The following is a 26,628-nucleotide window of genomic DNA, read 5'->3' as shown; positions in this document are numbered from 1 at the left end:
TTGAGCTCCGAGATTCGGTTTATAAACCGTAGACGAGACAAGGCCACGTCCCCCCCCTGCTGGTGCGTTCGCTAATGTTGAAAATGTCAACAGTTGTCTTAAGGAATTGAAACCTGCAAATTTCAGGAGTGGAAGACCAGTGGGCCGGGTACTTTTCATCTTTGGTAGGGCTCATCAAAGGTGTAACCTATCTTTGTTTTCCTAGATCTGGGCATCCGGAGCTGGAGCTACCCACAATCCGCCTACTGATCTCGTGTGGAAGGCTCAGGGCTCCTGGGGATCTGGAGACAGTATCCGCACTGCTCTGATTACTTCCACTGGAGAGGTAGGTCAGGGGCTGTAAAAGAGGAACTGGCTGGCCTATGGTTGGGGGGGGAAATGACCATCCTCTCTCCCATCCTTTCACGTTTTAAAAAACTTACATCCTAGAAATAGCAAAAACATTTACTCTCAGTCAGGCCACGGGGTAAAATAGGAAACCAACTCAGCCGGCCCTAGAGGATAACATAGCCACCAGTAACCCTGATCCATCTCCCGCCAAAGCCAAAGCCTACTCTGTAAGCACAAGATGATTTGGGAGGAATTTCAGACCCTCTGGCTCTGTCCCTTTATTGCAAACAGAGTGACATGGGGGGGGACAAATTTTTCCTCGTCCTTGTAGGAACTCAATTTCCCCATGTCTGCGAGTTTTTGTCCCCGTCTGTCCCTGCCCCATTCCTGTAAGCTCAGCCTTAACCGCACAAATCTTTTAAAGTGCGGATTTTAAAAGTGTTTGAGGCTTGTGCAGATGAGGACGGAGCTTGCAGAAATGGAACAGGGACAGGAAGAGAACTCGCGGGGAGGGGGGAAAATTTGTCACCGTGTCATTCTCTAGCTGCAAACTTGAAACATCTTGTACCCCCTCATCTCTTAAAACACATGGATATGGGAGTGAACATGAGGTCTCTGATCTTCTAAAGTTAAGGCTCATTTCCAGGGAAAAACAGACCCGACCACTGAAAATTCTCAGCTGGATGGGGCAGTTACAGTTATGGAGGTGGGAATTCATTTAGATCATTCACATAATATGAAAGGAGGAAGAGGGGTTAAAAGGGGAGAAAAGCCAGCCCCTTCTCCTGGGGGAAAGCACGTGGTTCCCCAAAGTCTTTGCCACATAACGAGGTCTAAATGGAAACCCCTTGTGCCCTGCAGGAGGTTGCAATGCGGAAGCTGGTCCGCACAGTGGTGCTGGATGATGAAGATGAAGATGACGATGACGATGAAGAAATTCTGCACCATCAGCATGTAAGTGTCTTTGAGCCACGTGGAAAGTTATAAACAAGCCGCTTGCCGTGAACAGGACAGACCTTCAGGACTAGATGGGAAGGTGCATGAGAGAGATTTGCCTGCATTGCCTTCCTGGTATGCAAATCTCTCATATACACGTTCAATGTGGATATCCTGAAAACCTGACCTGCCGGTAGATCTCAAGGACCGGACTTGGGCAGCCCTGTCCTACAACATTGACAGGGTTTGGACGTTGATTAGCAGAGGAGACCGCTCATCTATGTGATGGGTTTTGTTTTTTTTTTGTTCCCTCGTAGGGCAGCCACAGCCACAGCCACTGCATGACCGCTTCTGGTGATCCTGCCGAGTATAACCTGCGCTCCCGCACCGTGGTCTGTGGAGCATGTGGACAGCCAGCTGAGAAGACCACCGGTGGTACCCCAGGCTCTGCGATGGGCTCCAGCTCCTCCTCCACTATGACCATGAGCCGCAGCTTCCGCAGCGTGGGAGGCACCCCTGGTGGAGCCGGCATTGGCGAGAGCCTAATAACCCGGTCTTATATTCTGGAGAATGGCAAGCCACGCAGCCAGGTTGGTAGCGAGGGGCTGGGCGATTATTGTAATGACTCAATTCAGAATTTACTCTTGTGAACCGAGGAAAAACACACACGGAGCCCCTTTGCCTAGCTCGTAATAGAGTCTCAAATGTCTTTGTAGCCAGTCTCTTGGCCAGACAAAGCAAAGAAGTAAAACCAAAAACTGGCACAGAGTAAAATAGAAATCTTATCTTATTAATCATTTTAATTAAAAAAAAAAAAAAAGCTCATGAAACCTAACAGAAAATATTAAAACACTGAAGAAAGCGACTGGAGGAGAATTTGTAACTGCAATTTAATAGATTTCATGTATTTTATGCCTGATGTGGTGGGTGCAAGCTGGAACAAGAAATATCTTATATTTTTTAGGTTTCATTAGCTTTTTTAAATCTTGATGTTCTTTTGCCTGTCATTGGTTTAACTTCTTTGCTGGCTTTTGTCTTTTTAAGACGGTGCCTCTTTCCAGTCTCTTGAGGAGACCTTACGCCCGACATGTCCTCCTTACTGGCTTTCTCAAGACTGAAGCCCGATTGGCTGGTGATGAGACCTGTGTGCTTTTATTACTAAAGGGGGTGGGGAGATGACCGTACAGTCCTGTAATGTATTTTTCCCTCGGCAATTTCAGATTCAGCAATCTTCCCTCTTTCCCCTAATTTATAATCCATGCAGTGGCTGAAATTGTATTCACTGATTGCTATGTAGCTTACTAGCGCCACCAAGGGGCCAAGTCCAATTATTACACCTTCTCGAGTAGTGCTGCCCGATTCGGGGAAACATTTTTCGATTCGATTCGACCTGTTGAATTGATTTTTCAATTCAATTTGCTTTTCTTGCCCAATCAAGCATTTGGGGTTTTTTTTTTGTTGTTGGTTTTTTTTTTTTTAACATCCTGACAGGTTTGCTGAACATGAACATAGAGCCTTTTGTAAACTACATATAAGGAAATGCATGACTACACATGTATGTACTGGCATGCAGAGGAGGAGCAGCCAATTTCTAAATATACACAGAAAAAAATGAGCAGCATAAATTAGGCAGTGCCCAAATGAAATGCCAGTTTTTCAACTTTCATATGTAAGTGGCATCGCTGCCATGTACCATCCATGAAGCAGTAAGGTCACAATTTTTCATTTTGGGTTTCCATTTTGGAGAGGGACAGGAAATTAAGAAGAATTACCCCCATTAATCTTTTATGGAAAGCCCTGGCTGAAACAAGCACTTTTGAAAAGCTATGCGGGCATGAAGTGATCTCCACATGTGAATTTTCAGAAATCACCATGTACCAGTAGAAGTGGTAAAGATGAAGACTGGGTCTGACTTCAAGAAAGTGTGGGACAGGTCCATGGGATCTCTTAGGGAGAGGAGGAGATAGTGGATGCTGCGGATGGGCAGACTGGATGGGCCATTTGGCTTTTATCTGCCATCATGTTTCTATAACCATAAAGCTCTATGACCTCACACTGCAGGTGTAGCCTATAGGAAGAGGAGATGCAAATGTTAAGAGCCTTAGCCAATAGGGAGAGGAGGAGATGGTGGATGGGCAGATTGGATGGGCCATTTGGCCTTTATCTGCTATCATGCTTCTATAGCCATAAAGCTCTAAGACCTCACAATGCAGGTGTAAAGAGCCTTAGCCTATAGGAAGAGGAGATGCAAATGTTAAGAGTCTTAGCCAATAGGGAGAGGAGGAGATGGTGGATGGGCAGATTGGATGGGCCATTTGACCTTTATCTGCCATCATTTTTCTATAACCATAAAGCTCTATGACCTCACAATGCAGGTGTAAAGAGCCTTAGCCTATAGGAAGAGGAGATGCAAATGTTAAGAGCCTTAGCCAATAGGGAGAGGAGGAGATGGTGGATGGGCAGATTGGATGGGCCATTTGGCCTTTATCTGCCATCATGTTTCTATGACCTCACAATGCAGGTGTAAAGAGCCTTAGCCTATAGGAAGAGGAGATGCAAATGTTAAGAGCCTTAGCCAATAGGGAGAGGCGGATATAGTAGATGCTGCGGATGGGCCATTATCTGCCACCATGTTTCTGTGTTGCTTTGTATGTGCTACACATGTAAAAATGTCACTATTTATAAGTGAACATGCTTCTAAACCTAATCCTTAATTTACAGCTCCCCCGCTATAGCATATCACATCCTAAGACCTTGACGTTTGTGTTTTCTGTGTCGCTCTTTCAGGTACCACAGAACTGCAGCATCATGTAATCAGCGTGGCTCCGACTCCCATCTCCGACGCCTTACCCAGACCGAAGAAGCATTTCTCTTTTTAAAACCAAATTGTCATTGTTGTTTTTTTTCTACAGCAGGAATTTTATAAATGCCAAAGATACTTCCTAGGGGATTTTTCCGTTTTAAGAAAAAAAATATATATATACAGTTACTCGCTTGTGTTTCTAGAAATATGCTGCTTTTTCCCCCCCTTTTTATAAACAGAAATGTAACCAAAGAAACTCTAGCAACACACTCAAAAAATATATATATATGAGATGTGTGTGTGTGTGTCTATATACACACATGCATACGCATTGTAATAGCGTTATTTTGCAAGCTTGATTTGTATAGGAACGCCAGCAGACTTGAAATTTTATTGTAGTGCTTGGGGCTTGCTTAGAATTTGTTTAATGTGTTTTTAGCACTTTCTCTGCTTCTTTGATTTAGGAAAATTGAAATGAAGGCAGCGAAGGGACAGTGAAGGATGGTAGTGATAACAGCTCCTCGGCTACTGCCAGACATACCCTGACCTTGAATGGTGGCAGCCGAGGAGGCAGCAACTTTCCATTTGCAAAATATTTAAAACAAATATTTTTTTTTTTTTTAAATTATCTTCGATGGAAGGCCATCTTGATAGGGTCCTAGCAAATTGCTGTCCACTGAGCTTAAAAACCATGCACTTAAATTTTTTTATTCTTGTTAAGTATTTTTTTGATTAATTATGGATTATTTAGCAATTGTCAAGTTTGAAGCTAGAGCAACTCTTGATTTTAGCTGGAGTCCAGGGCTCGGGAAAGCAAATCCCACTGAGAATAGCCATGGTGCTGCCGCTGAGGCCTCTGCTGGCAGTGCCCCAGGGTACATCTTGCCCCCTTTTTGCTAGGCAATGTGTTTACAGAAGGCAGGTGGGGGCGATTTAATTGTGGGTGGAAACGGACAAAGGAATCGGGACGAGAGGAATTAGCCATCAGCCTGTAAGATTCAAGACCGTGCATTTTGGATCCAACTCCGAACCGAAACAAGCGGGCAGGTATTAAAAAAAAAAAAAAAGAGCTATTGAACCTTTCAATAAGTCTAGAAGGTCTGCTGGATCTGACCATCACCGAGGGTAAGGGCTGAATTATTTTTTTTTTTCTCACACTAGAAAAATGGTAGTTTCTAATCAGCCAAGTTTACATTTAAGAAATTTCTGGCTAACTGTACCCGAGACGCAAAGTCCTAGTATTTCTCCAGTGTCTATATCGTGCTATAGTGGGTTTAGGACACTAGTTTCCAAAAGCTATGCAATTAGTATTGTTACATCAGCAGCACTTAACGGTCCTTACTGTATAAGTATTTTCAGGGCCAGGGCGACCTGCAACTAGGCAGCTGGACAAGTTGACGTCAAGCATGGGGATGACGCTGGAGGATCCTGTTGGACTAGCATGAGACCGACCTCTTTTTGGATCTTTAAAACTCATCAAACCGCCAGGACTCGAACCCGAGTCGATGGTGCCCAACACACAGCACCAGTTGCACCGGTCAAAATCAGGAACTGGTGGTCAAATTTCGTTGGCACTGGTGAGGTCAAAACTGTAATGTTACTTGAGCGTTGTAGGGTCCCCACTGTAAAACACAATAAAACCTTTATTCTGTAGGGGGGGGGATCAATTCAACATCGCAGGCTCTCTAATCTATTGGACTCCCATTGCCAACCAAACTCTAGGATCTACTTCCCTTTGCAATGTTGATTGAGTGCACTAGGTCACCCAAAGAAAACAGAGAAGGCGACCAGTTGGTATTCGGTATCTTTATTCTATGAAGACTCGACACGTACGTGTTTCAGCCTGAAGGCCTGCCTCAGGAGCGTTAATGCTTTGATGTAGGTTGACGGTTCTCTCTTATAAATTCTGCGGAACCTGGGTTAATCTCCACATCCTGGAGACTTTTTTTTTTAGTGATCATTCCGATTGATGTGTTCGGTGAATGACTCAATCATTATAATTTATAAAGATAGGACAGTCAACCTACATTGTATTGATCAAAGCATCGAGAATCCCATGGCAGGCCTTCGTGCCAAATCACGTGCGTGTCGAGTCTTCATCGAATAAAGCTATTGAGTTGCCTTCTCCGTTTTCTTTGAGTATCTGCCTTGAGAAGGTAGAATCTCCTGTTGCTTTCTTTTGCGTCTACTAGGACCAGCATGGTAGAATGTCTTACCTGGTACTGGAGGAATCTTGCAAAGCGCCATTCCGCTACCAGAAATTTCAATGTAAAAACTATTTTAATAGAATTCTATATCGTTTTTAAAGCCTATGCAAAGAGCAGTTTGAAAGAGCCAAGACGGTTCTTCTGGAGGGAGCCTTAGCAAAACCACTATTTGGTGCCTTTTTCTGTTCAGCGCGGAGCTCCCGGGCTGGGCGGGTTGTACTGTGGCCTCATTCCCTCTGGCTGTTGGCTTCCTCTGCTTGCCCTCTCTGTCGCTTGTAGCTTGGCCTGCCAGTTCTGTACTGTAAGAACAGGTTTGACGCACAGTGCTGTAACCTGAAGATTTTCATAAACAAATACAAGGAACCAAAGGAAAAACCTGTGTCCTGTGTCTTTTTTTTTCCCCCCCTCCCGATGCTCATCCCTGTTTGGAGCTAATCAGAGAACAAACTCATCTCCCTCAACATGGACACGCAAGCCTTGCACTGGATCTCTGCAGATATGGTACAGAAATGCTCCTAGATCGGTCTACAAAATCCCTAACACTTGAGGGAAAAGATCTTGTCCCTACCGTTCTGATGAAAATGTGCCAGTGTTGTGCAGGGGTTCCCCACTGCTCCTTGTGACCCCCCGGGCAAGTCACTTAATCCCAGGTACATGAGCCCAGCGGGATAGATCGGTGACATGCTTGAAGTACTTGGATATAAACCGCTTTGAGTGTGGTTGTATAACTGTAACCAGATGGTGTCCCTTTCCCTGATATATTCACCCGAAGTGGTTCAAAACACAATATACAAAAATGATACCAAATACCACTTCCAGAGAGTAAGTATCTAAAATTAATTCTACAATGATTGTAACTACTCAGGAAAAGGCCTCAGAATGGGAGCTTACGCAAAGTCCTATCATGGACTGAAACTTCAGCGTAATTGCTCCTGCTCCAATCACTGGCCCCCAAAAACCTGAGGATGTATTCAATACGGTTTACTTCAAGTTTGAATAGATATCATTTTTAAACTTTTTTTAAACAAGACCTTTATGTAAACTGTAACTTTTTAATAAACTATAGATACATCTCTCTATTAGTTTGCAATAGAATTTGACAACTAAGTACCGGTACTTATCTTAATCGTTGTCATTGTTAGTTCAGAAGTTGCCTGCATAGCAGTACAGCAAATTACACATAATTGGAAAAATTGGGACAGATTGAACTATAATTTCTGGTGGAACTCAGTTTGCCATATATATAAGATGGAACATGCATTTGCAACACAAAAAGGATATATGAATAAGTTCAAGAAGATTTGGGGACCATTAACAGAATATTGCAATATTTGAATTTCATTTTCCCATGATAAGAAAATAGTATAAAGAAGGAGGGGGGAGGGGTTAAGGGGAGGGAATTATTCTCTTTATCATACATTATAAATAAAATATTATAATAGATGATATTCTTACATGAAAATAACGTAATAAAGGGAGGGGGAAAAGGTTCATATTTAAATAATAATTGATAAAATCATTACAATATATATATATTGTATAACATTATAAGAAAAATAATTACAATTATATGATATATAAAACCATAAGAAAAATAAGACAAGAAATGTTATATATAAAATATATTATAAAAATATCAAGTGTATTGTTAAGATAATTGTATGAAAATTTATGACACTTGTTGTTAAATGGAAAAAAAATTCAATAAAAAACTTAAACAGGGAAGAAGTTGCCTGCAAGTTGCCGACGTGGCCAGCGTTTCGCGGACTTGTCACTCGGTCCACTGCTTCAGGGCCATAGGCAAACGCATGCCGGCATAGTTCCGTTGAAAGCTGCCAAAAGCTTCTCTACCTCTCTCTACCTGGGCATAAACACATGAGAACGAGGACAACATTATTTTAAGAAACTTGTTTACGTTCTATATTTGCTTTGTGGAGATTTTATCATCATAACCTGGGATTAGGAACATATGAGAATCTTTACCTAGGGGGAAAAAATTCTCCAGACACTAGTTACAGGTGGGGGGGGGGGGGGGAGGGGGGGATTTCTCTTCACTAGTAGGTAATGGACCAGGGCCTCCTGCTGTCCATAGAGAACTTGCATTACCGGTAAGTAACTACAGTTTTCCAATCGTTCCCCCCTCCCTCCCCCCCAATCAAACTGAATCAGGTTTGGTTATATCAACATCTGCTAATGACAAATCCAGGCACCCAACCCTGTGTATAAGAAACGTCTGCATGGATATTTCATCCCATTTCGGGTCATGACTCTTTGCTGTGGCTCAGCTTATTCCGATCGATCGAAAAGCCAAACGCAGTAAATGCGATATCAACGTTATACAGTGGGGTGGAAAAAGAACCTCAAAGACCCCTTTTGTCAAACCCCCCCCCCCCCGAGTTTTTGAAAATACGAACTGCTGGGGTGGAGGTTCTTCTCATGGGTCAAAATCCCGTTGCAACGCCAGAATGTGAGATAAATTTTTTTTAAAAACTTTTTTTTTTTTTTTTGTTTTTTAATTATAATACAAAACACTCTGATATCCAAATTGATGTGTTTGTGTCTGAAAAACTCAGTCACAGGGGATCTTGCTGTTTAATAAAGGCTGAACAGAGCAGGAAAATAATTTTTTTTACAAAAACTGCCCCAAATAGGAAGGCGTACTTCTCTCCGATGGCCCAACGGTGGCCGAGCTGTTTCGCTTAGAGCTTCACCAAGGGATGCGTCTTCCCACTTTAGCCAGAATGGAAACGTGAACAGCGCAAGGCGCTTAGACTTTATTCAAGCAGGGAAAAAAAAAAAAACAACCCCAGAGAATCACTGTGGTCTAGAAAATGTCACCTTTAACCTTTTGCTACTTTTGTTTCAAGCCTGGTTAAGAATGTAGCCACAATTGAAATGTCTGTTTTGGCAACATTGTGGCTACATTCTTAACCAGGCTTGAAACAAAGTAGCAAAAGGTTAAAGGTGACATTTTCCAGATCACAGCAATTCTCGGGGGGGGGGGGGGGGAGTTGCTGCTTGAATAAAGGGCTCCTTAGGCCTTAACGCACGGAATCGCGCACGCTAAAATGCCGCTACCGCCTCCTTTTAAGCAGGCGGTAATTTTTCAGCTAGCACGCACTATAGCATGCGCTAATCTTGTGAGTGCGCTAAAAACGCCAGAACACCTTAATAAAAGGAGCCCAAAGTATAAGCGCCTTGCTGTTCACGTTTCCAATCTGGCTGAAGTGGAAGACGCATCTCTTGGTGAAGCCCTAAGCGAAACAGCTCGTCACCCGTTGGGCCATCGGAGAGAAGTGTGCCTTCGTATTTGGGGCACTTATTTTTTTTATTTGTTTTCCTGCTATATTCAGCCTTTATTAAACTTTGGCATTCATTGCTACTGAATTTGGTAAAAGTAGTTAGCTTAGCAGGGTTTAAAAAAAAACTTTGCACAATAAAAAAAAAAAAAAAGTCTGTAAACCCTAACCGAGATGGACTTGGGGACTATCCACCGTTTATTGCTAAGATAAATAGCATAGAATATGTTTTACTGTTTTGGGATCTTGCAACCTGGATTTGCCACCGTTGGAAACGGGGTGCTGGGCTTGATGGATCTTCAGTCTTCCCAGTACGTACAATTCAGACTTGAGCAAATAAACCTAGCCCCCTTTTCAGTGTAAAGAATGGTATTAAAAGAAAGCTGGCAGAGAGGAAAAAAAAAAAAAAAAAACCCCGAACACAGAGGGAGTGGTACGGATGTTGTTCTTTTCACTTTTAACTAGGAGCTGAAAGATTTAGAAATCGCTGCATTTGCCGGCTGGTTTTAATCACTGGAGTCTGCCGGGACTGGAATCCATCCACTGGGTGGAAGCAGAACACAGAAAGGAACGAGGCTACGCCAGGGGAGCCATAAGAGAGGGGCAGATCGGGAGTGGGCTTCTGGGTGGCAGCCGGCAGGACGGGGGCTGGGACTACATTTCGGTACAAAAAGGATTTTATCCATTCTGTATCCCTGGGAAAAATAGCCTGGAATGTCTGGGCCCCTTGACGTGCTGCTCCCGATTCTCCGTGCCGACTGACGTTAGCGGAGAGGGCTGGGAAGCTCGTGGAGGTGCTTAGCCAGCCTTGGCAGCGTCTTAAGCCGATTTTCTGCCGCCCTCTCACTGCGTTAAAAGGGGCTCCGAGAGGTATTAACCCAGCTAACCTTCCTGGAAGATGTGCCGGGGAGAACGTAAGTACCAGAATTTCTTCTCACACCTCCGCTGCATTTCTGGGGGGAGGGGAGGGGAGGGGGGCAAAGCACTCACCGTGGTCTGCACAGTAGCGAACGTATGCCAAAGGCGGGATGCCAGTCGCCACAGGCCCGGGAGCTTGCATTTTCCTGGTCTGCGGAGAAATATTCAGGAGGTTCTCGGGGACACTTTGGGCCAGGTTAAAACTACCCTCCACAGGAGGGTTCCACAGCTCATTCTCGGGAGCAGGGCGGACCCCCATATCTGTATGCATGCTCCCATCTGGGCAAGACGTGTGGGTATGTCTGTTCTTGTGCCCAGCAGGGGAATATGCTCATGATGGGGGTTTGTGTCTCTGATGTTCTGGTGTGTCCTCACCTATAGTTTATACGAGTGACTGCGGTGTGGATAGAAGTTAAAAATTGCGATCAAAACCCTTACAGGTGCAAATTCTAGGCTCAGGAGTAGTCTGACAGCACCTGCCTCGGCAGATTGGAGCCCTTTCTGGCAAAAACTCAAGTATTCGGGGGGTAATTCATTTTGCACCCTAAGTTAGATTTCCAAACTCCTCGCCTTGAGTGGAAAGGACAGATTGGGGAACGATCCCAGTTGCACCGAGATGCAGGTCCACACTTTAGGTTTTTAATCTGCCGAGTTTGAAAAGCAAACATTGTCAAGTTAGCCGGAAATGTTTTGAGACACGGGTCGTCGTGTGGGAGCTGTATTGCAGGAAGGAGGTAACATGTCAGCTACCAGGCAGGGGAGCGAATGCCACATCATTGGAACGAAAAGTGTGGAATAGCTTGTACGGTTTCATGGCTCCATATCATTCTCTTCGTGGTTGGGCTGAGAACTTTTCAGTGGCTCCTCATAAGGAACCCCCGGCCCTTGATAGTAGGGTTTAAGGATTTAACTTGGGGAAAGACTGATGTCCAAAACACCAGCCTTCCCAAGTCACAGGTGGTATAGAAATGGGTCGATTGATTTGAGTTTATTACTGCCTCTGAAGACCTTCAATATAGGAACTAGAGAAAAAGCACTTGAGCAGTAAAAATATCGAAATAGCAGTAAGTCATGTGCTACTTACAATGTCAACACAATATGCAAAAAACCATCTTACGAGCCAACACGAAATCTCTCCCCCTCTCCCCCCTCCCCCCCACTTAAGTGGGTGAACGTAATTTCAAATGCCACCCGCTGGAACCATCAGGGCTTTGGATTCTGCGGCTCCATCAAGTGAGGGAACCCCAGCAGCCGGATGGGCACGTGGCGTGCCACAAGAAAAGCCCGTCTACATGTCTGGCCCCTCGCTCTTTCTGGATTCCAGAGGCCCCTTATTTTTACTGGACGTCTACTCCTTTATTCCAAGCCTCGGGAACTACAGAATGGCACGGGGGACAAATTTTTCCCCGTCCCCGCTGAGGGGGAGATACGATTGTAATCTACAAAATCCCGAGTGGAGTAGAACGGGTTCAAGTGGATCGATTTCCCACTCCGTCAAAAATTACAAAGACTAGGGGACACTTACAGGGAAACACTTTCACAACCAATAGGAAGAAATATTTTTCACTCGGAGACTAGTTAAGCACTGGAATGCTTTGCCGGAGGTTGTAGTAAGAGTGGATAGGGTAGCTGGTTTTAAGAAAGGTTTGGACAAGTTCCTGGAGGAAAAGTCCATAGGCTGTTATTAAGACATGGAGAAGCCACTGCTTGCCCTGGATTGGTGGCATGGGTTTTGGCCAGGTACTAGTGACCTGGATTGGCCACCGTGAGAACGGGCTACTGGCCTAGATGGATCATTGCTCTGACCCAGTAAGGCTATTCTTATGTTTCCTGTCCCTGCCCCATTCCTGCAAGCTCCGTCCTCATCCGCACAAGCCTCAAACGCTTTCAAATCCTAAGTAGCAACATTCTAGAGCTGAGATTGTGATGTCATAATGCCTCATTCCACCAATGCCTAAGCTCCGTCCTCATCTGCACAAGCCTCAAATGCTTTCAAATCCTAAGTAGTAACATTGTAGAGCTCAGATTGTGATGTCATAATACCTCATTCCACCAATGCCTAAGCTCCGTCCTCATTTGCACAAGCCTCAAACCATTTCAAATCCTAAGTAGCAACATTCTAGAGCTGAGATTGTGATGTCATAATGCCTCATTCCACCAATGCCTAAGCTCCGTCCTCATCTGCACAAGCCTCAAACGCTTTCGAATCCTAAGTAGCAACATTCTAGAGCTCAGATTGTGATGTCATAATGCCTCATTCCACCAATGCCTAAGCTCCGTCCTCATCTGCGCAAGCCTCAAACCCTTTTGAATCCTAAGTAGCAACATTCTAGAGCTCAGATTGTGATGTCATAATGCCTCATTCCACCAATGCCTAAGCTCCGTCCTCATCCGCACAAGCCTCAAATGCTTTCAAATCCTAAGTAGTAACATTGTAGAGCTCAGATTGTGATGTCATAATACCTCATTCCACTAATGCCTAAGCTCCGTCCTCATTTGCACAAGCCTCAAACCATTTAAAATCCTAAGTAGCAACATTCTAGAGCTCAGATTGTGATGTCATAATGCCTCATTCCACCAATGTCTAAGCTCCGTCCTCATCTGCGCAAGCCTCAAACACTTTAAAATCATAAGCATTCAAGGCTTGTGCGGTTAAGGCAGAGCTTCAAGGGGGCAGGGGCAGCGGCAAAACTCGCGGGCATGGGGAAATTGAGTTCCTGTGGGGACGGGAACAAATTTGTCCCCTTGTCATTCTCTACCAGGAACCCTTTCTTCCTCTGGCAGGACTCAGCATGCCACACAGGGTGTTTGGAAGAGAGGGCATACACAGAAGCAGCTTCCTCTCTTTACTATGGGCCTGGCAGAAACTTGGGCAAGGGCCAGGGCATTCTTAACCTCCCTTACCACCCATCCGAGCCAAAGCGAGAAAAAGAGAAAACAACCCTGGGTAGGAGCAGGAGAGAGAGAGAGAGACAGAGATCTCAGGGGACGTCCGCTGGGCTCCAACAAGCGATTTCTCAGGCTCAGAATATGAGATAAAGGGGCTCATTTTCAATGCACTTAGACACACAAAGGACAGTGTCAGCTTCTGCGGTACTTTGTGCGTGTCTAGGTGCTTTTTAAAATAAGCCCCTGAAGGGAATAAACTCTATGTTGTGGATTGTTCCATCTGTGGTATCTCGGGCTGTTGCATTGCCCCATTCAGTTTTCCACCTTCTCCTGCTGGCTGGAAGAAAATCCTAAATTTTTTTTTGTTTTGTTTTGTTTTTCTAGTGCAGGAGACAGTGAAGCCTATAACCCTCTGCCAGTCTGTCCTGCTCTTCTCCCAGCCAAGCGCAGGCAGGGGAGGGGATGGGAGAGAGAGGCCATGGATATCCCCGAGCACCCCAGGACAGAGGCTCCAGGCGGAGAGGAGAGAGTTAACCTGGAAAAATGCTTCCCAGGCTTTTTATAGCTTTAATCTGGCTCTGCACACCCCCCCCCCCCCCCCACCTCTCCCTAGCTTGGTTGCAGGAGTTGACAAAGAAGAATCTTCTGGCTCAAGCAGCTTCCTGACCTCCCAAGCGCTTGAAGGCAAAGCACTTTCACTTTCTGACCTAAAGCTTTAATTTGGCAGCGCTGATCAAAACATCAAAACTGTCCATTCATATTGCAAAGTGAGTCTGTCAATGCAAAGGTGAGAGAGAGCAGTGGGTAATAATACACTGATGATTATAAGCCCATTATTATTATTTTTTATTCTAATGGATAAATTTGGAAGAAAACAGAAGATGGGAGCCACCTGATGGGCGCAAGGAGTGACCGGGTGGATAACGCTGCCCCTCAGGACCTGGTGTATTCAATATTTTCCCCATAGCCCCAAAATGAGAGACCCTCTTTAATGGGTGCCAGTCAGATTCTACATCTGCTGGTGTACCATATATAACTCTAGAGCTGTCCGCATGAACACCAGGCTTCCCAAATCTTAAACCAAGCAAGACCAAAAGGGGTCTCAGTGGGTCCCAGCCCACAAGCAAATGAAGCGTGGGAAATCTCGAGTCCCCACACCCGTGCAGGTTGGGGCCATGCGCTATTAGTTAAGGAATACGGCTGCCATGTTGGAAACGGGGTCATATCGTGGGGAACTGGCCCTTTTCAGCCTCAACCTTTTCCACAGATGATTGCCATCACTGCTAGCGGTCATTCCTAAAGGAGTCTGGAAAATTTCAAATTGCAAGCACTGCCTCGTTGTATGCAAAATCATATCTCCTGAAAACCAGACTGGCTGGGTATGTCCCAAAGACTGGGCTAAAAACCCCTTCTCTAGGTTTTTACCAGTCAGGTTTTCAGGATATCCACAATAAATTTGCATATTCTGCCTCCATAATACACAAATCTTGTTCGTGGAAGTATTTGGGGGGCCAGGGGGCCTCAAGTCTTAAATCTGGGGTCTCCATGCACAACCAAGAGCAGTGGTATGAGTTACCCCAAAATTGTCACTGGATTTTGAAATCCAGAACAATAACCAGGATCTTCCTAGTTCAATTAGTGTGTGGCGCAGTGGGGTTGTGGGTTCAAATCCCGCTCTGCTCCTTATGACCCTGGGCAAGTCACTTAATCCCCCAGTGGCCCAGGTACATTAGACAGATTGTGAAGAGTTTCAGCCTCTGATAACCAGAGCTGGTATTGTGACATCATAATGTCTCATTCCACCAATAAGAGCCAACCTCATCAGTGATGTCACAAGGGCTTCATTGTCCTGGACTTGACCCAACTCTCACTTTTGCTATATTTTGATTTCTAGAGTGGTGCCGTGGTTAGACAGGTTCATACCCACGCTGCTCCTTGTGACCCCGGGCAGGTCACTTAATCCCCCCCTCCCCCCCATTGCTCCAGGTACATTAGATAAGAGTGTGAGCCTGCTGAGAACAGACAGAGAAAAATGCTCGAGTACCTGAATAATTTGTAACCCGCATAGAAATTGTAGGATATGTGGAATATAAATAATGAAATAAAATACATTTCTCTGGTGAGGTGCTGTGTGGAAACCACCAGGGCTTGTGGCAGCAGAAAGCCTAAAACGCCTTTGCTCATATCTGCCCTTCCTGGGTCGCAGGATCTGAATCCCAAGCACCGTTCAACCAGCTCAGAAATGCAGGGAGGGAGGGAAGGAGGGGGGGGGCACATGCCGATTTTCTTCCTCTATATTTTACCATGGAAATCTGTCTTAACCCAAAAAATCCGTCCGAGTAGACAGACAGACTGTTGTAGGCGTGTGTTCATCTTTCCGAGCTGCGACTTCCACAGCTGTTCTCCGGTGGAAAACAAAGAGGCCTCGAGCAATGTGGAGAGTGGGCAGGTGCCACGGTGCATCCCTTTCTCACATAAAGAACAGCTGCCAACAGCTGGAACCATTGACTGCCAGCAGCTGGGAAGCAGTCGCTAAGGCAACACCAGGGGGGGGGGGGAAATCCTCACATAGCAGAGGTTGCCTTGGGAGTGGCTCCCCTCGGTACCGGCTGGCTCAGAATCGGACGGAATCTGGTCTCAGTAACAGGTGAACTTAGCGGCTTTCCTTCTCTCTCCACCGGGGGTGGGGGTGGGGGGTTAGGATTTGGCTGTTTGGGAGAGGAAGGGGACAGTGAGCTGCAGGAGCATCATTCAGAGCTCAAAGAAAGGGGATATGGGGATTACTGTGCATGTTTGGACTTACAGAACCGGGACTGAATGAGTCCATTGAGCTGCATGTGCTTTTGGCTGCCGATTAAGCCTTTTTGTAGCTGCTTCAGAGCCGGCAGCTGTAACCATGGCATTACGACAGATGTCCAGCGACCCGGCTGGATTCAGGGTAGGCACAAAGACAACATGGTTTTGGCTTGAAAGTGTCCGATATTTCCAGGTCCAGCCCTGGATGGCAGGGACGGGATGGAGCAGCTGCTTGCCCGAGAGACCAGGATTCACGCTGCTGGACCTGGACATAGGTTTACTGAATTTAAATTGTCTTTTCCATGTTGCTCATTCTTACGGCTTTCTTGTCGCAAACTGTCTTGGAGCACAAAAAGGTGTCGCCGAAGGAAAGATATCGAGATAAAATTAATACCGGCAAACCCCCCCCCCCCCCCCCCCCACCCAGGTCAGTCTAAGAGGCAGATCCAGTCCTGGTTTTGGCCTCACTGCATGCAGGGAAATGTAGTTTTGATTTTCTTACGGCGAGCATGAGTTGCGGGCGTGGAACTACAAATCTGTAGCTGGCAAATTGCCGAGTCCCAGGAGGGAGATTTTAGGCTAGGCTTGGATTTGGGATGGCATCGTGGGACCTACGGTGCCGATTTCAACGGGTAGAATCGGGGGCTACCAACGACAAAGCCGGGGCTGGGGAAAAATGAGTTTCTCGTGTGGAACTGGGAATTTTTGTGGCTCTTCTGAAGCAAGTGGACTTCTATACAGATTTTTAAAAAAATCTGCAGAAAATTATAAGCAGTAAACCAAGCCTTCCACGTAAAGAGTGTAATGGCCAGCTGGTAGTCTAGGGTTTGATTTTAAGTGTCTGACATTTATTGCTTTTTTGGTGCGTTTCTTTTACCTGGGTGTGGGATTTCACTACCAACATGGTTCATAGACAACCCCGCGAAAGACAAAGGCGCGCGCCGACAACTGAGCGCAAGACGGAGGCGTGCGCTGAATAAAATTACAGTTTTTAGGGGCTCTGATGGGGGTTTTTGTTGGGGAGCCCCCCCCAGTTTACTTAATAGAGATCGCGCCGGCATTGTGGGGGGTTTGGGGGGTTGTAAGTTGTAACCCCCCACATTTTACTGAAAACTTAACTTTTTCCCTGTTTTTAGGGAAAAAGTTAAGTTTACAGTAAAATGTGGAGGGTTACAACCCCCCAAACCCCCCACAACGCGGCGCGATCTCTATTAAGTAAAGTGGGGGGGTTCCCCCCCACGCCCCCCCCCATCAGAGCCCTAAAAACTGTAATTTTGTGCAACACGCACCCCCACACTGCGCTCAATTGTCTGCGCACGCCTTTGTCCCGGCACACTTTTGACCTGACACCACCGACATTGGTTCCTCTCCAAGATGCTGTTCCTGGAAGGTCAAAATAGTTAGTTATAGTGAAGGAGCATTTTTACCATTTAAAGTTTCTAACTGGCTCCAGATTTACACAACAGGCCTGCTCCATTCTGTATTCTTTCACACAGTAATAGATGCCAGCAATGCCCTCCCACAGGAGATGGGGGATGAGAAACTGCCAAGTTGCTCTAGGTATATAGCCCACAGCAGACCGGGTAAACCAACCCCACGTTGAATGATTCGGAAAAAAAGAAGCCAAGTGGGAAGTGAATTGTACGCATCGACCTTGGAGATATAAATTCAAACAACAACTGAGCACATATATGAATATAGAAATAAAATATCCTTAGTCTTTGGGGACCCAACACGGTCCGTGTTTCGGCCTCCAGGCTGAGGCCTGCCTTAGGGGTACCGACGTTTGTCCACTAGATGTCACTATGACACCTCAAACGTATGCCCTGGCCTAAACCAGGGGTGTCAAAGTCCCTCCTCGAGGGCCGCAATCCAGTTGGGTTTTCAGGATTAGACGACATAACCCGAGACGTACTGTCTCGGAAAAGGACCATTTTGATTTTGAGATGTTTTCTCCTGCTGAAAAGTCTCTCGGGCCGATTTTAAATAGGTATGAATTTACTACTCCCCCCCAAAAATGGGACGCTTTCAATAAAATTATACAATAAGGGGCTCATAATCGGTAGAAAAATACGTCTAAAAGCCTGCCCAAGTCGGCACTTGGATGATATAAAAGGCAGGTTGTCCAAGTGCTAAATCCCGCTGTGCGCCCAGAGCTGAAAGGGGCATTTTTGAAGGAGTGGTGAGGGCGGGAGGTGGGCTGACTTACACTTAGTCGTACTGCAGGGATAATTGAAAGTTTTACGAGGCTGCCTGGACAAAAAACTTATACGTTGTGACTTAGACCAGTGTTTTTCAACCTTTTTACACCTATGGACCGGCAGAAATAAAAAAATTATTCTGTGCACCGGCATCAGTCCGTGGACCGGCAGTTGAAAAACACTGGGCTAAGTCGTGGGCCAGACCCCGCCCATCTCTACCCAATCTCCACCCCAGACCCCGCCCCCATAATAGTACCAATTGCACCTTGCACGTCCCGTGCCTCATCTGGAAGCCTTCCCTCTGACGTTGCGACGTCAGAGAGAAGGCTTCCGGTTCAGGTGCAGGATGCCCTTAGAAGCCGCTGCCCGTGGCTTTATGCGCTGAATCAGTTAGGAAGAGGGAGCTGGCTCGAAGATAACGCCACATCGATCGCACCGTGGACCGGCGGTTGAAGAACACTGTTTTGGGCCTGATGCACGTGTTGGCCCTGTGGACCGGCAGGAAATTTCTATGGACCGGTGGTTGAAGAACACTGACTTAGATGATGTAAAACCAAGCCTAAGGGCTGGATTCTGGATAGGACACCCAGATAGGTTATCAGAAGCTGCCTAAGTGGCTTTTGAGAGTCACATCCTATATAGAATCACCTAACAACAGGATTCTCTAACCAGCGTCTATGTAGAGAATCGGGCTGCCACTGAGCTGATTGCAGCAAGGGAATCTCCCTGCTGTTGCAGGAAACCCGTCCTCCCTCCCCTGCAAAGACTACCAGTAGGAGGGATGCCCAGTCCCACCTGCTGCCTCCAAAGACATCCCCCTGCAGAAGGGATGCCCAGTCCTTCCTGTTGGTAACCCCCCCCCCCCCCCCCCAACTGAAGGGCATGCTTCCTGACCCTTGCAAGCCTACCTGGACCCCACAGTACCTTTTTTAAGTTGGCCAGCTGGAGAGATGCTTCCTCCCTCCGGCCGCCTGCCTCCACTGAATTGCGGTCCTGCCCTTCCCAGTGCATTGAGGGATGCACCGGGGAGGGGGCCTAAGGCCCCGATTTGCCCAGGCACTCACGGCCCCTCCCATAGGTGGGGCCTTAGGCACCTGGGCCAACCAAAATCTTAGGCCTCTCTCCCAGTGCATTCTGGGTTGTGCTGGGAGTGGCCAAAGACTCCAATTGGCCAGATCCCTTAGGCTGCTTCCATAAGGGGTGGTCTAAAGGATCTGGCCAATCAGAATCTTAGGCCACTCTCAGCATAACCCAGAATGCACAGCCTGACAAAAAGAAAATCACTGATTTCCTCTAACTGTTAGAGGAAATCAGTGATTTTCTTTTTGTCAGGCTAGATTCTGGGAAACCATCTGGTCCTGGCACTTTTTAATTAAAGCATATTCCCCTTTCTCCTCACACCAATCTGCCAGTTCCAGTATCTCTCACCAACACTAATGGTGCAATACATCCTCAAAGAGTGGAACCCAGTCATGGGCACTCTCTCCTCCTATTACTCGTTCTTCCTCATATTACTCATTCTTGTGGCGATTCTAGTGCACATGGCGCTGCTCAGAGAAACAGAAGGGCCAGAAAATGTATTACTCTTCCCTTGTTTTAAAATCACCTGCATTTTATTACATTATTCATTGCTTGCATCTTGCGGCCTCTCTTCCCCCAGCTTCTCCGTTTTATTTTAAGTCTCGAGAGAAGCCAGTTTCACTTCTGCCTACACTGCAGGAACTCATTACCCTCCCTCTTAGACCGCAGTTACTTAGCAAAGCACCATTTGATGCGTCGGGACTGTAAAATGCCTGAGATTAATGTACCCTTTAATTATCTGATAATTAGACTATTAAAAAAATGCTTTACTTGTAATGTGTGCCACAGTGCAAAGTCAGTGCTTACCCTCCCCCCCAGATTTTCCCCCTCTACCTGATATTTATTTACCGTCTCCTAAATCTAGGCTCAACTCTGTTTCGGATAGAACCTCCACAGTCCTTTCGGAGACATTGTGGTTGCCAGCCTCAGGCCGAGATAGGATTTTGTCCTAAAAAAAAAGGATGCGTGGCTCCACCCCATTTTACCCCAGTCCCATCCTGCTCCACCCAGAGTCCAGCCCGTTCCACCCCCCCCCCCAAACCCCATTCCTTCAGGGTCGCGTCTGGAGGGCATTTGCGCATGCAACGTTGATTACATCACACTCATGTGCACATAACGTCACCTCCGCACAAGCACAGATGCCCTCCAGACACGGCCCCAAGCTCAATGGTTTTCAGAACCCAGACAAAAGGACATGTCCAGCTAAATCCGGACATCTGATACTAAACTAAACCTTCATTTTATAGACCGGGTCAACGGTAATGTAATACATAATACATAAACTTGACAAGGAAAAGTAGACTAGAGTAGATAGTTTTCCAAAATGTTTAGCAAACAGGAAGGTTTTCCAGAGCATTCCCGAATAAAGCAAAGGGACCTAAACTTCTTAGTGTAAACGGTAAAGTATTCCGTAACCCTAGGCTGAGGAGATCACAACACCCAACGAGTTCTTCTGCGAGTCAACCAGGGTCCCGTGACACTTCTCCAAATGTCTATCCCGTGGGTAGGCAATTCCAGTCCTCGAGAGCCGGAGCCAGGTCAGGTTTTCAGGATATCCACAATGAATACGTACGAGATGGATTTGTATGCAAATCTATCTCGTGCATATTTATTGTGGAGATCCTGAAAACCTGACCTGGTTCTGGCTCTCGAGGACCGGAATTGCCTACCCCTGGTCTATCCCATGGTGCACCACTGAGAAGTACAAGCCTAAGACCTCTTTGCATTCTCCTGGTGAAATAGTTTGGGCTGGCATGGCTGCATTTTGGACAATTCGTAATCTCTGCAAAGTTTCTCCGAATATATGTGGGAGGCATTCAGAGAACATAATATAACATAAAATCAACTTATAGACTACATAACCATGAGGATCCATGCGGTTTACAAAAGATTAACCTTTAAGTCACAAATAAAACTCTGAAGAAATTAGAAATCTAGAGAACAAATAAGTCTTCAAATGCCTTCTGAAATCCAAGTAGGACATGGATAGGATGAATAGTTGCTTAAAACCTTTGTCCCAATGTTAATTCATGATATCTTCCAGATTGCGCAATTGTCCAAAATGCAGCGGTCAGACTTATTTTTTTAAGTTGGACGTGGTATGATCATGTTACGCCTTTTTTAAAATTTTTCCATGAGTCGCCTTGCCTGCTGGCGGAGGCTTGGGTAAGTTTCAGGTTTGGCTGTATTTGTTATAAAATCGTGTTTGGACTAGCTCCTAATTATCTTACAAATTTGTTCTCCTTCAATAATAGTAAACACACTAGACACTCGCAAAATGCCATTTTTCCATCCGTTCAAGGATGCAAATTAAAAAAAAAAAAATATTGCCTTCTATCTTATCACGTTCAGAACGTGAACTCGCAGGCCTCGAGCATGCGCAGATGCTCAAGGCCCAGCGGAAGGAGGTGGCCGATCTTCGGGCACCGGCACCAAGCACAGGACATGCCGGGGCCTTCGGGGGGGGGGGGAAGCAATGCCGGATCTCGTGGGAAACTCGCTTTGATAAACGAGCATTTTGGATTACGAGCATGCTCCTGGAACGGATTACGCTCATAATCCAAGGTACCACTGTATTTCCCTGTAACTTCATCAAGTGCCCCCTAGTCTTTGGTTTGAAACCTGCTACCTATCAATCCGCTTCAAGGAGTTTCCCCCTTATCTTTATTTAGTATTTGTATTTCTTTATTTATACCCTACAAAAATCCAAAAATATCACTCCAAGACAAAAAGCACCACACAAGCCAAGAAAGCTAGCTTATTACTTAAGCGAAAGAAAAGCCTCAGCCAAATGGAGAGGTGGACCCACGCTCTTCCACCCAAGCATCAGAGGCAAAAAAAAACAACATTCGCTCAAAGTTTAAAAAGTTAGCAGGTGGGAGCAAAAAAAATAAGCCGAAAATGATTAATAGTAAAATCCACTGAATACAAACAGGCCAGGCCGATGATCGTTTCGTGGCCTTGGTGCCAAATCCAGGCTATCAGTACGCAGGTCCTAGACACAGCTAGCCGCAGCTGTTTCACTGTCGGGATATGAAGGCCATCGCGACTCACCCGAGCGTAACCTGCGCTGCGGTTGGTATGGCAGAATGCTATCCATCAAATGTTTCGGAGCCTTGTGTATACAAAGATGCACCAAGACCAGTAATTTATAAAGGATTAAATGTTCTAATTTGAACCAATACAAAGACCTATAGCATTCTGCCACGTGATCACTCTTTCTTAATCGAAACAGAGTTCGAACCATCGCATTCGTGCCATCTGAAAGGTGAACCAACCGTTCTCTTTACCCATTGCTCTAAATCCCTTCGCCAAGCTGAATTGCAGCGCACCTTACAGTAGTGGTGGGAGGGGAGGAAAGGGGCAGAGTGGTCACAGCAAGACTGACAGGGAAGGGTGGGATTATATTTAGAAGTGTCAGATCAGTAGATTTTGAAGTTTAACATTCTTGGGTCGTTTGGACGTTCCCTTTTGGCATTTTAAATTAGAGGGTCACTTATGTAATAGCCTGGTCCTTAAAAGTGATATACAGCAGGTAGAGTTTAGCATAAAACTCCCGATTCTGTTAGCGATAAATACAGTCCATGAAGTAAACTTGAAAAAAGGCAAATTAAATCCTGAAATAGGACCACATGACTGGATGGGCCATTCGACCTTTATCTGCCGTCATGCAGAAAAGGAAGGGGGCCACGGCTAAGGTCAAAAGATAGTCCTTTATTCCAAGGTTCAAACAATCAAAATAGGGTCCAAACCAACATTCACAGTCTGTGCTGCTGCTTTAAAGTCCAAAGTTCATAAATAAAAACCTGCCACTTTCCAGGACTTTAGCAGTTTTGTTCTTTTGTGGCAACTCTCTGGGGGAGAAACATTCGTTTAACTTCCCCAGAGCACGGGATCCATTCCCAAACCCCTTTTTAGATCTACTTTTCAGATCCCCCGCCCAAAGATCCCGACACGATGACAAACCACCAAAGAGTCCTTGTAGCAGGAAGACAGGGGCACCGGCAAACACTGCCCAGAAAACACCCTCAATTGGAGTTACAGCTGTCTGCCAACCCCAATATGGCTGCCTACAGGCCAGAAAACACCCTCAATTGGAGTTACAGCAGTCTGCCAACCCCAATATGGCTGCCTACAGGCCAGAAAACACCCTCAATTGGAGTTACAGCCGTCTGCCAACCCCAATATGGCTGCCTACAGGCCAGAAAACACACTCAAGTGGAGTTACAGCAGTCTGCCAACCCCAATATGGCTGCCTACAGTCCTGCTGCCATGACCAAAAAGTGTCTATCCTTGCAATTTAGTGCTTTAACTTTCTTAAGTGCAGCAACAGCACTTCCTGGATTTTCCTTTTGTTTTCTCAGCGGACATTAAACTCATGGGAGCCTTTAGCTTAGCTCTAGACCAGTGGTGTCAAACTCAAACCCTTTGCAGGGCCACATTTTGGATTTGTGGGTACTTGGAGGGCCAAAGAAAAAAAAAAAAGAGAGAGTTAATGTCATTAAAGAAATGAGGTAAAACTCTCTTTATAGTTGATAAATCTTTCCTTTTGGCTAAGTCTTAATAATAATATTGTCATTTATAGCTCAAGAGACTTATGATCAAGAAACTCTTTTATTTTACTTTTGTGATTACGATACAAATAGCGAGGGTCTCAAAATAGGACCTGGCGGGCCACGAGTTTGAGACCACTGGTCTATACATCCTGTATTAGGCATTTCAGACACCTCGTATTCCATTTGAAAGGAGTTTGCTTCCCTCTCCCACTTCAAATTGATCCGTATCAGAATCTTCACAAGCATTATCAGGTTCAACATAGAAAGTTTCTACCTACTTGTCCAGAGGATCTGCTGCTTGATGCTGGAGTATTCTGCCTTCAAAGAAGGCCTGGGAGCTTGAGGGCGCCCCTGTTCCTTAGAATCCACTGCCCTTTTCTCGTGCTCTGACGAATCCTAATTGCAGCCGAGTCTCTGAGCCTGCCTACAGCAGTATTCTGGCTTTCTCGGCTGATTAGGGCCTGTGTCAGCTGGGCCCGATTGCAGTAGCTGTTCCAGCCTTAGGTTTTACTGTCTCCTGCCTGTGGCATGCTGGAACCTGTAGTCCATTAGACTTTCCTACCTTCACATTCTTGGAGAAAGGTGAACAGGCTTTTGGTTTTGGCTTGGCCAGCACAGGGCTAGTGTTTAGGACCAAGGGACATATTTGTCCCATAACTTTAAAATCCTATAAATTTTGATTGGGATAGTCTACAGTTCTAAATTTGATATGTACGGATTCCATATGATACTGCCTTTATGTAAACAAACTGGTTCCGACATTCATTCATTAGCGTCGTTGCCAGATTGACGAGAAGATTCACTTGCCACACTGTCCATAAGCCAGAAGTTTGATTTTTTTAAAAAAAAATAATGATATTTCACAAAAAAAATCAATTTTTTGGCATCTGCAAGCCCTTTTTACCATAAAAATGTCGTCAAAACCACAAAAATTGGCCTACGATCCTTATGGTCTTGAAAGGGTTAAAGGATTTTTTTTTTTTTTTTTTTTTTAAATCTTCCTGCAGTGTTCTGTGGACAAGGTAATGCTGGGGGATGAGAGACGAAAGAGCGTGTTAGATGGGGGAAGAAATCGGATTGGAGGGATTTAGAGAGAGACAAGTTTAGAACATCACTGAAGGCAGGGGTGTCCAATGTCGGTCCTCGAGGGCCGCAATCCAGTCGGGTTTTTAGGATTTCCCCAATGAATATGCATGAGATCTATTTGCATGCACTGCTTTCAATGCATATTCATTGGGGAAATCCTGAAAACCCGACTGGATTGCGGCCCTCGAGGACCGACATTGGACACCCCTGACTGAAGGCATTTATATGCTGTAAGATTTCATTTATTTCGGTATTTCTAAACCGCTTACAGCCTAAGTCAGGGCTGTCCAAGTCCGGTCCTCGAGATCTACTGGCAGGCCAGGTTTTCAGGAAATCCACAATGAACATGCATGAGAGAGATTTGCATACCAAGAAGGCAGTGCAGGCAAATCTCTCTCATGCATATTCATTGTGGATATCCTGAAAACCTGGCCTGGCAGTAGATCTCGAGGACCGGACTTGGACAGCCCTGGCTTAAGTGGTTTACATTCCTGAAGTACCTGGGGGCATTGGGAGATTAAGTGACTTGTCCAGGGTTCCAAGGAGCAGCATGGGATTTGATCCCACAACCTCAGGGTGCTGAGGTTGTGGCTCTAACCCAGGGGTAGGGAACTCCGGTCCTCGAGAGCCGTATTCCAGTCGGGTTTTCAGGATTTCCCCCAATGAATATGCATGAGGTCTATTTGCATGCACCGCTTTCAAGGCATATTCATTGGGGAAAATCCTGAAAACCCGACTGGAATACGGCTCTCGAGGACCGGAGTCCCCTACCCCGGCACCACACACTCCCCATAGGAGCCAAAGGGCCAAGTTCCCGAAGGGAGGCCGGTGAAACCTGGTCTGGCTACCTTCTTAGTTCCTGCCCTACTGATTTCAAATGATATAGCTCTGGATGACTTTTAGCTGGGAACACAGTACATCATTTTTAAATATGTGGAAGAAAGTTGGGAATATTAGTTCCACAAGGCCAGAAGGATGCAATTTCCTAAATCCAATACCAGCCTCAGAATAACTGGCAACAAGGTTGTGTACTGATTTGGGCGATTTCCAGAAGCGGTGCTGGAGGAGTCTACCTTAGACTTAATGAATTGTTTTTCTTATTAGAAAAGGCTTCCTCCCATGGGAACAGAAGGGAAAATTAGCTACGTGGAGCTCTTTCTCCGACAAAAAGAAACCTCAGAGCAGATAGGCGCAGAAGTGACGAGAGAAGGCACCTGCCCACCCCTTTGGGGTAGGCCGACTCTATCCCAGTTTCACCTCTGAACTGCCGTTTTGTTTCCCTAAAAAAAAAAAACCAGAACAAATTATGGACCCACAAGTATAAGGGGGAATAAAACCTGGACTGGCTGAATTTATACAGGGGACAGGTAGCCACTGAGCCTAACAGAGGACCTATAAGAATAGCCTTACTGGGTCAGACTAATGGTCCATGAAGCCCAGTAGCCCGTTCTCAGGGTGGACCAATCCAGGTCATTAGTACCGGGCCAAAACCCATGCCACCAATCCAGGGCAAGCAGAGGCTTCCCC

At 45.8% G+C, this 26,628-nt stretch overlaps 2 protein-coding genes and 1 long non-coding RNA gene across 3 annotated transcripts in view; 2 read left to right on the top strand and 1 right to left on the bottom strand.

The window, feature by feature from the left end:
- The window catches only part of LMNA (lamin A/C), a 66,023-nt gene extending 60,885 nt beyond the window's left edge, over positions 1-5,138 (top strand). The window contains exons 9-12 of the mRNA XM_033923722.1: positions 206-325; positions 1,192-1,284; positions 1,584-1,856; positions 4,054-5,138. Coding sequence (XP_033779613.1) covers positions 206-325; positions 1,192-1,284; positions 1,584-1,856; positions 4,054-4,080 — 513 coding nt within the window. The 3' untranslated portion in view covers positions 4,081-5,138. The remainder of the gene's footprint in view (positions 1-205; positions 326-1,191; positions 1,285-1,583; positions 1,857-4,053) is intronic.
- Positions 5,139-7,883: 2,745 nt separating this feature from the next.
- Positions 7,884-24,525, bottom strand: LOC117350910. The gene is made up of 2 exons (XR_004537296.1): positions 24,294-24,525; positions 7,884-8,137 (listed from the first exon to the last, which is right to left on the bottom strand). It is a non-coding gene; the product is annotated as an uncharacterized LOC117350910 (long non-coding RNA).
- SEMA4A (semaphorin 4A) overlaps positions 9,766-26,628 on the top strand; it is a 53,215-nt gene continuing 36,352 nt past the window's right edge. Inside the window, exon 1 of the mRNA XM_033925649.1 lies at positions 9,766-10,489. The gene's annotated coding sequence lies outside the window, so the exon portion shown is untranslated. The remainder of the gene's footprint in view (positions 10,490-26,628) is intronic.

This window comes from Geotrypetes seraphini, chromosome 16, assembly GCF_902459505.1.
Source record: "Geotrypetes seraphini chromosome 16, aGeoSer1.1, whole genome shotgun sequence".
NCBI lineage: Eukaryota > Metazoa > Chordata > Amphibia > Gymnophiona > Dermophiidae > Geotrypetes > Geotrypetes seraphini.
Note: the sequence above shows the minus strand (reverse complement) of the source record. Positions and strands in the feature narration are given on the sequence as shown.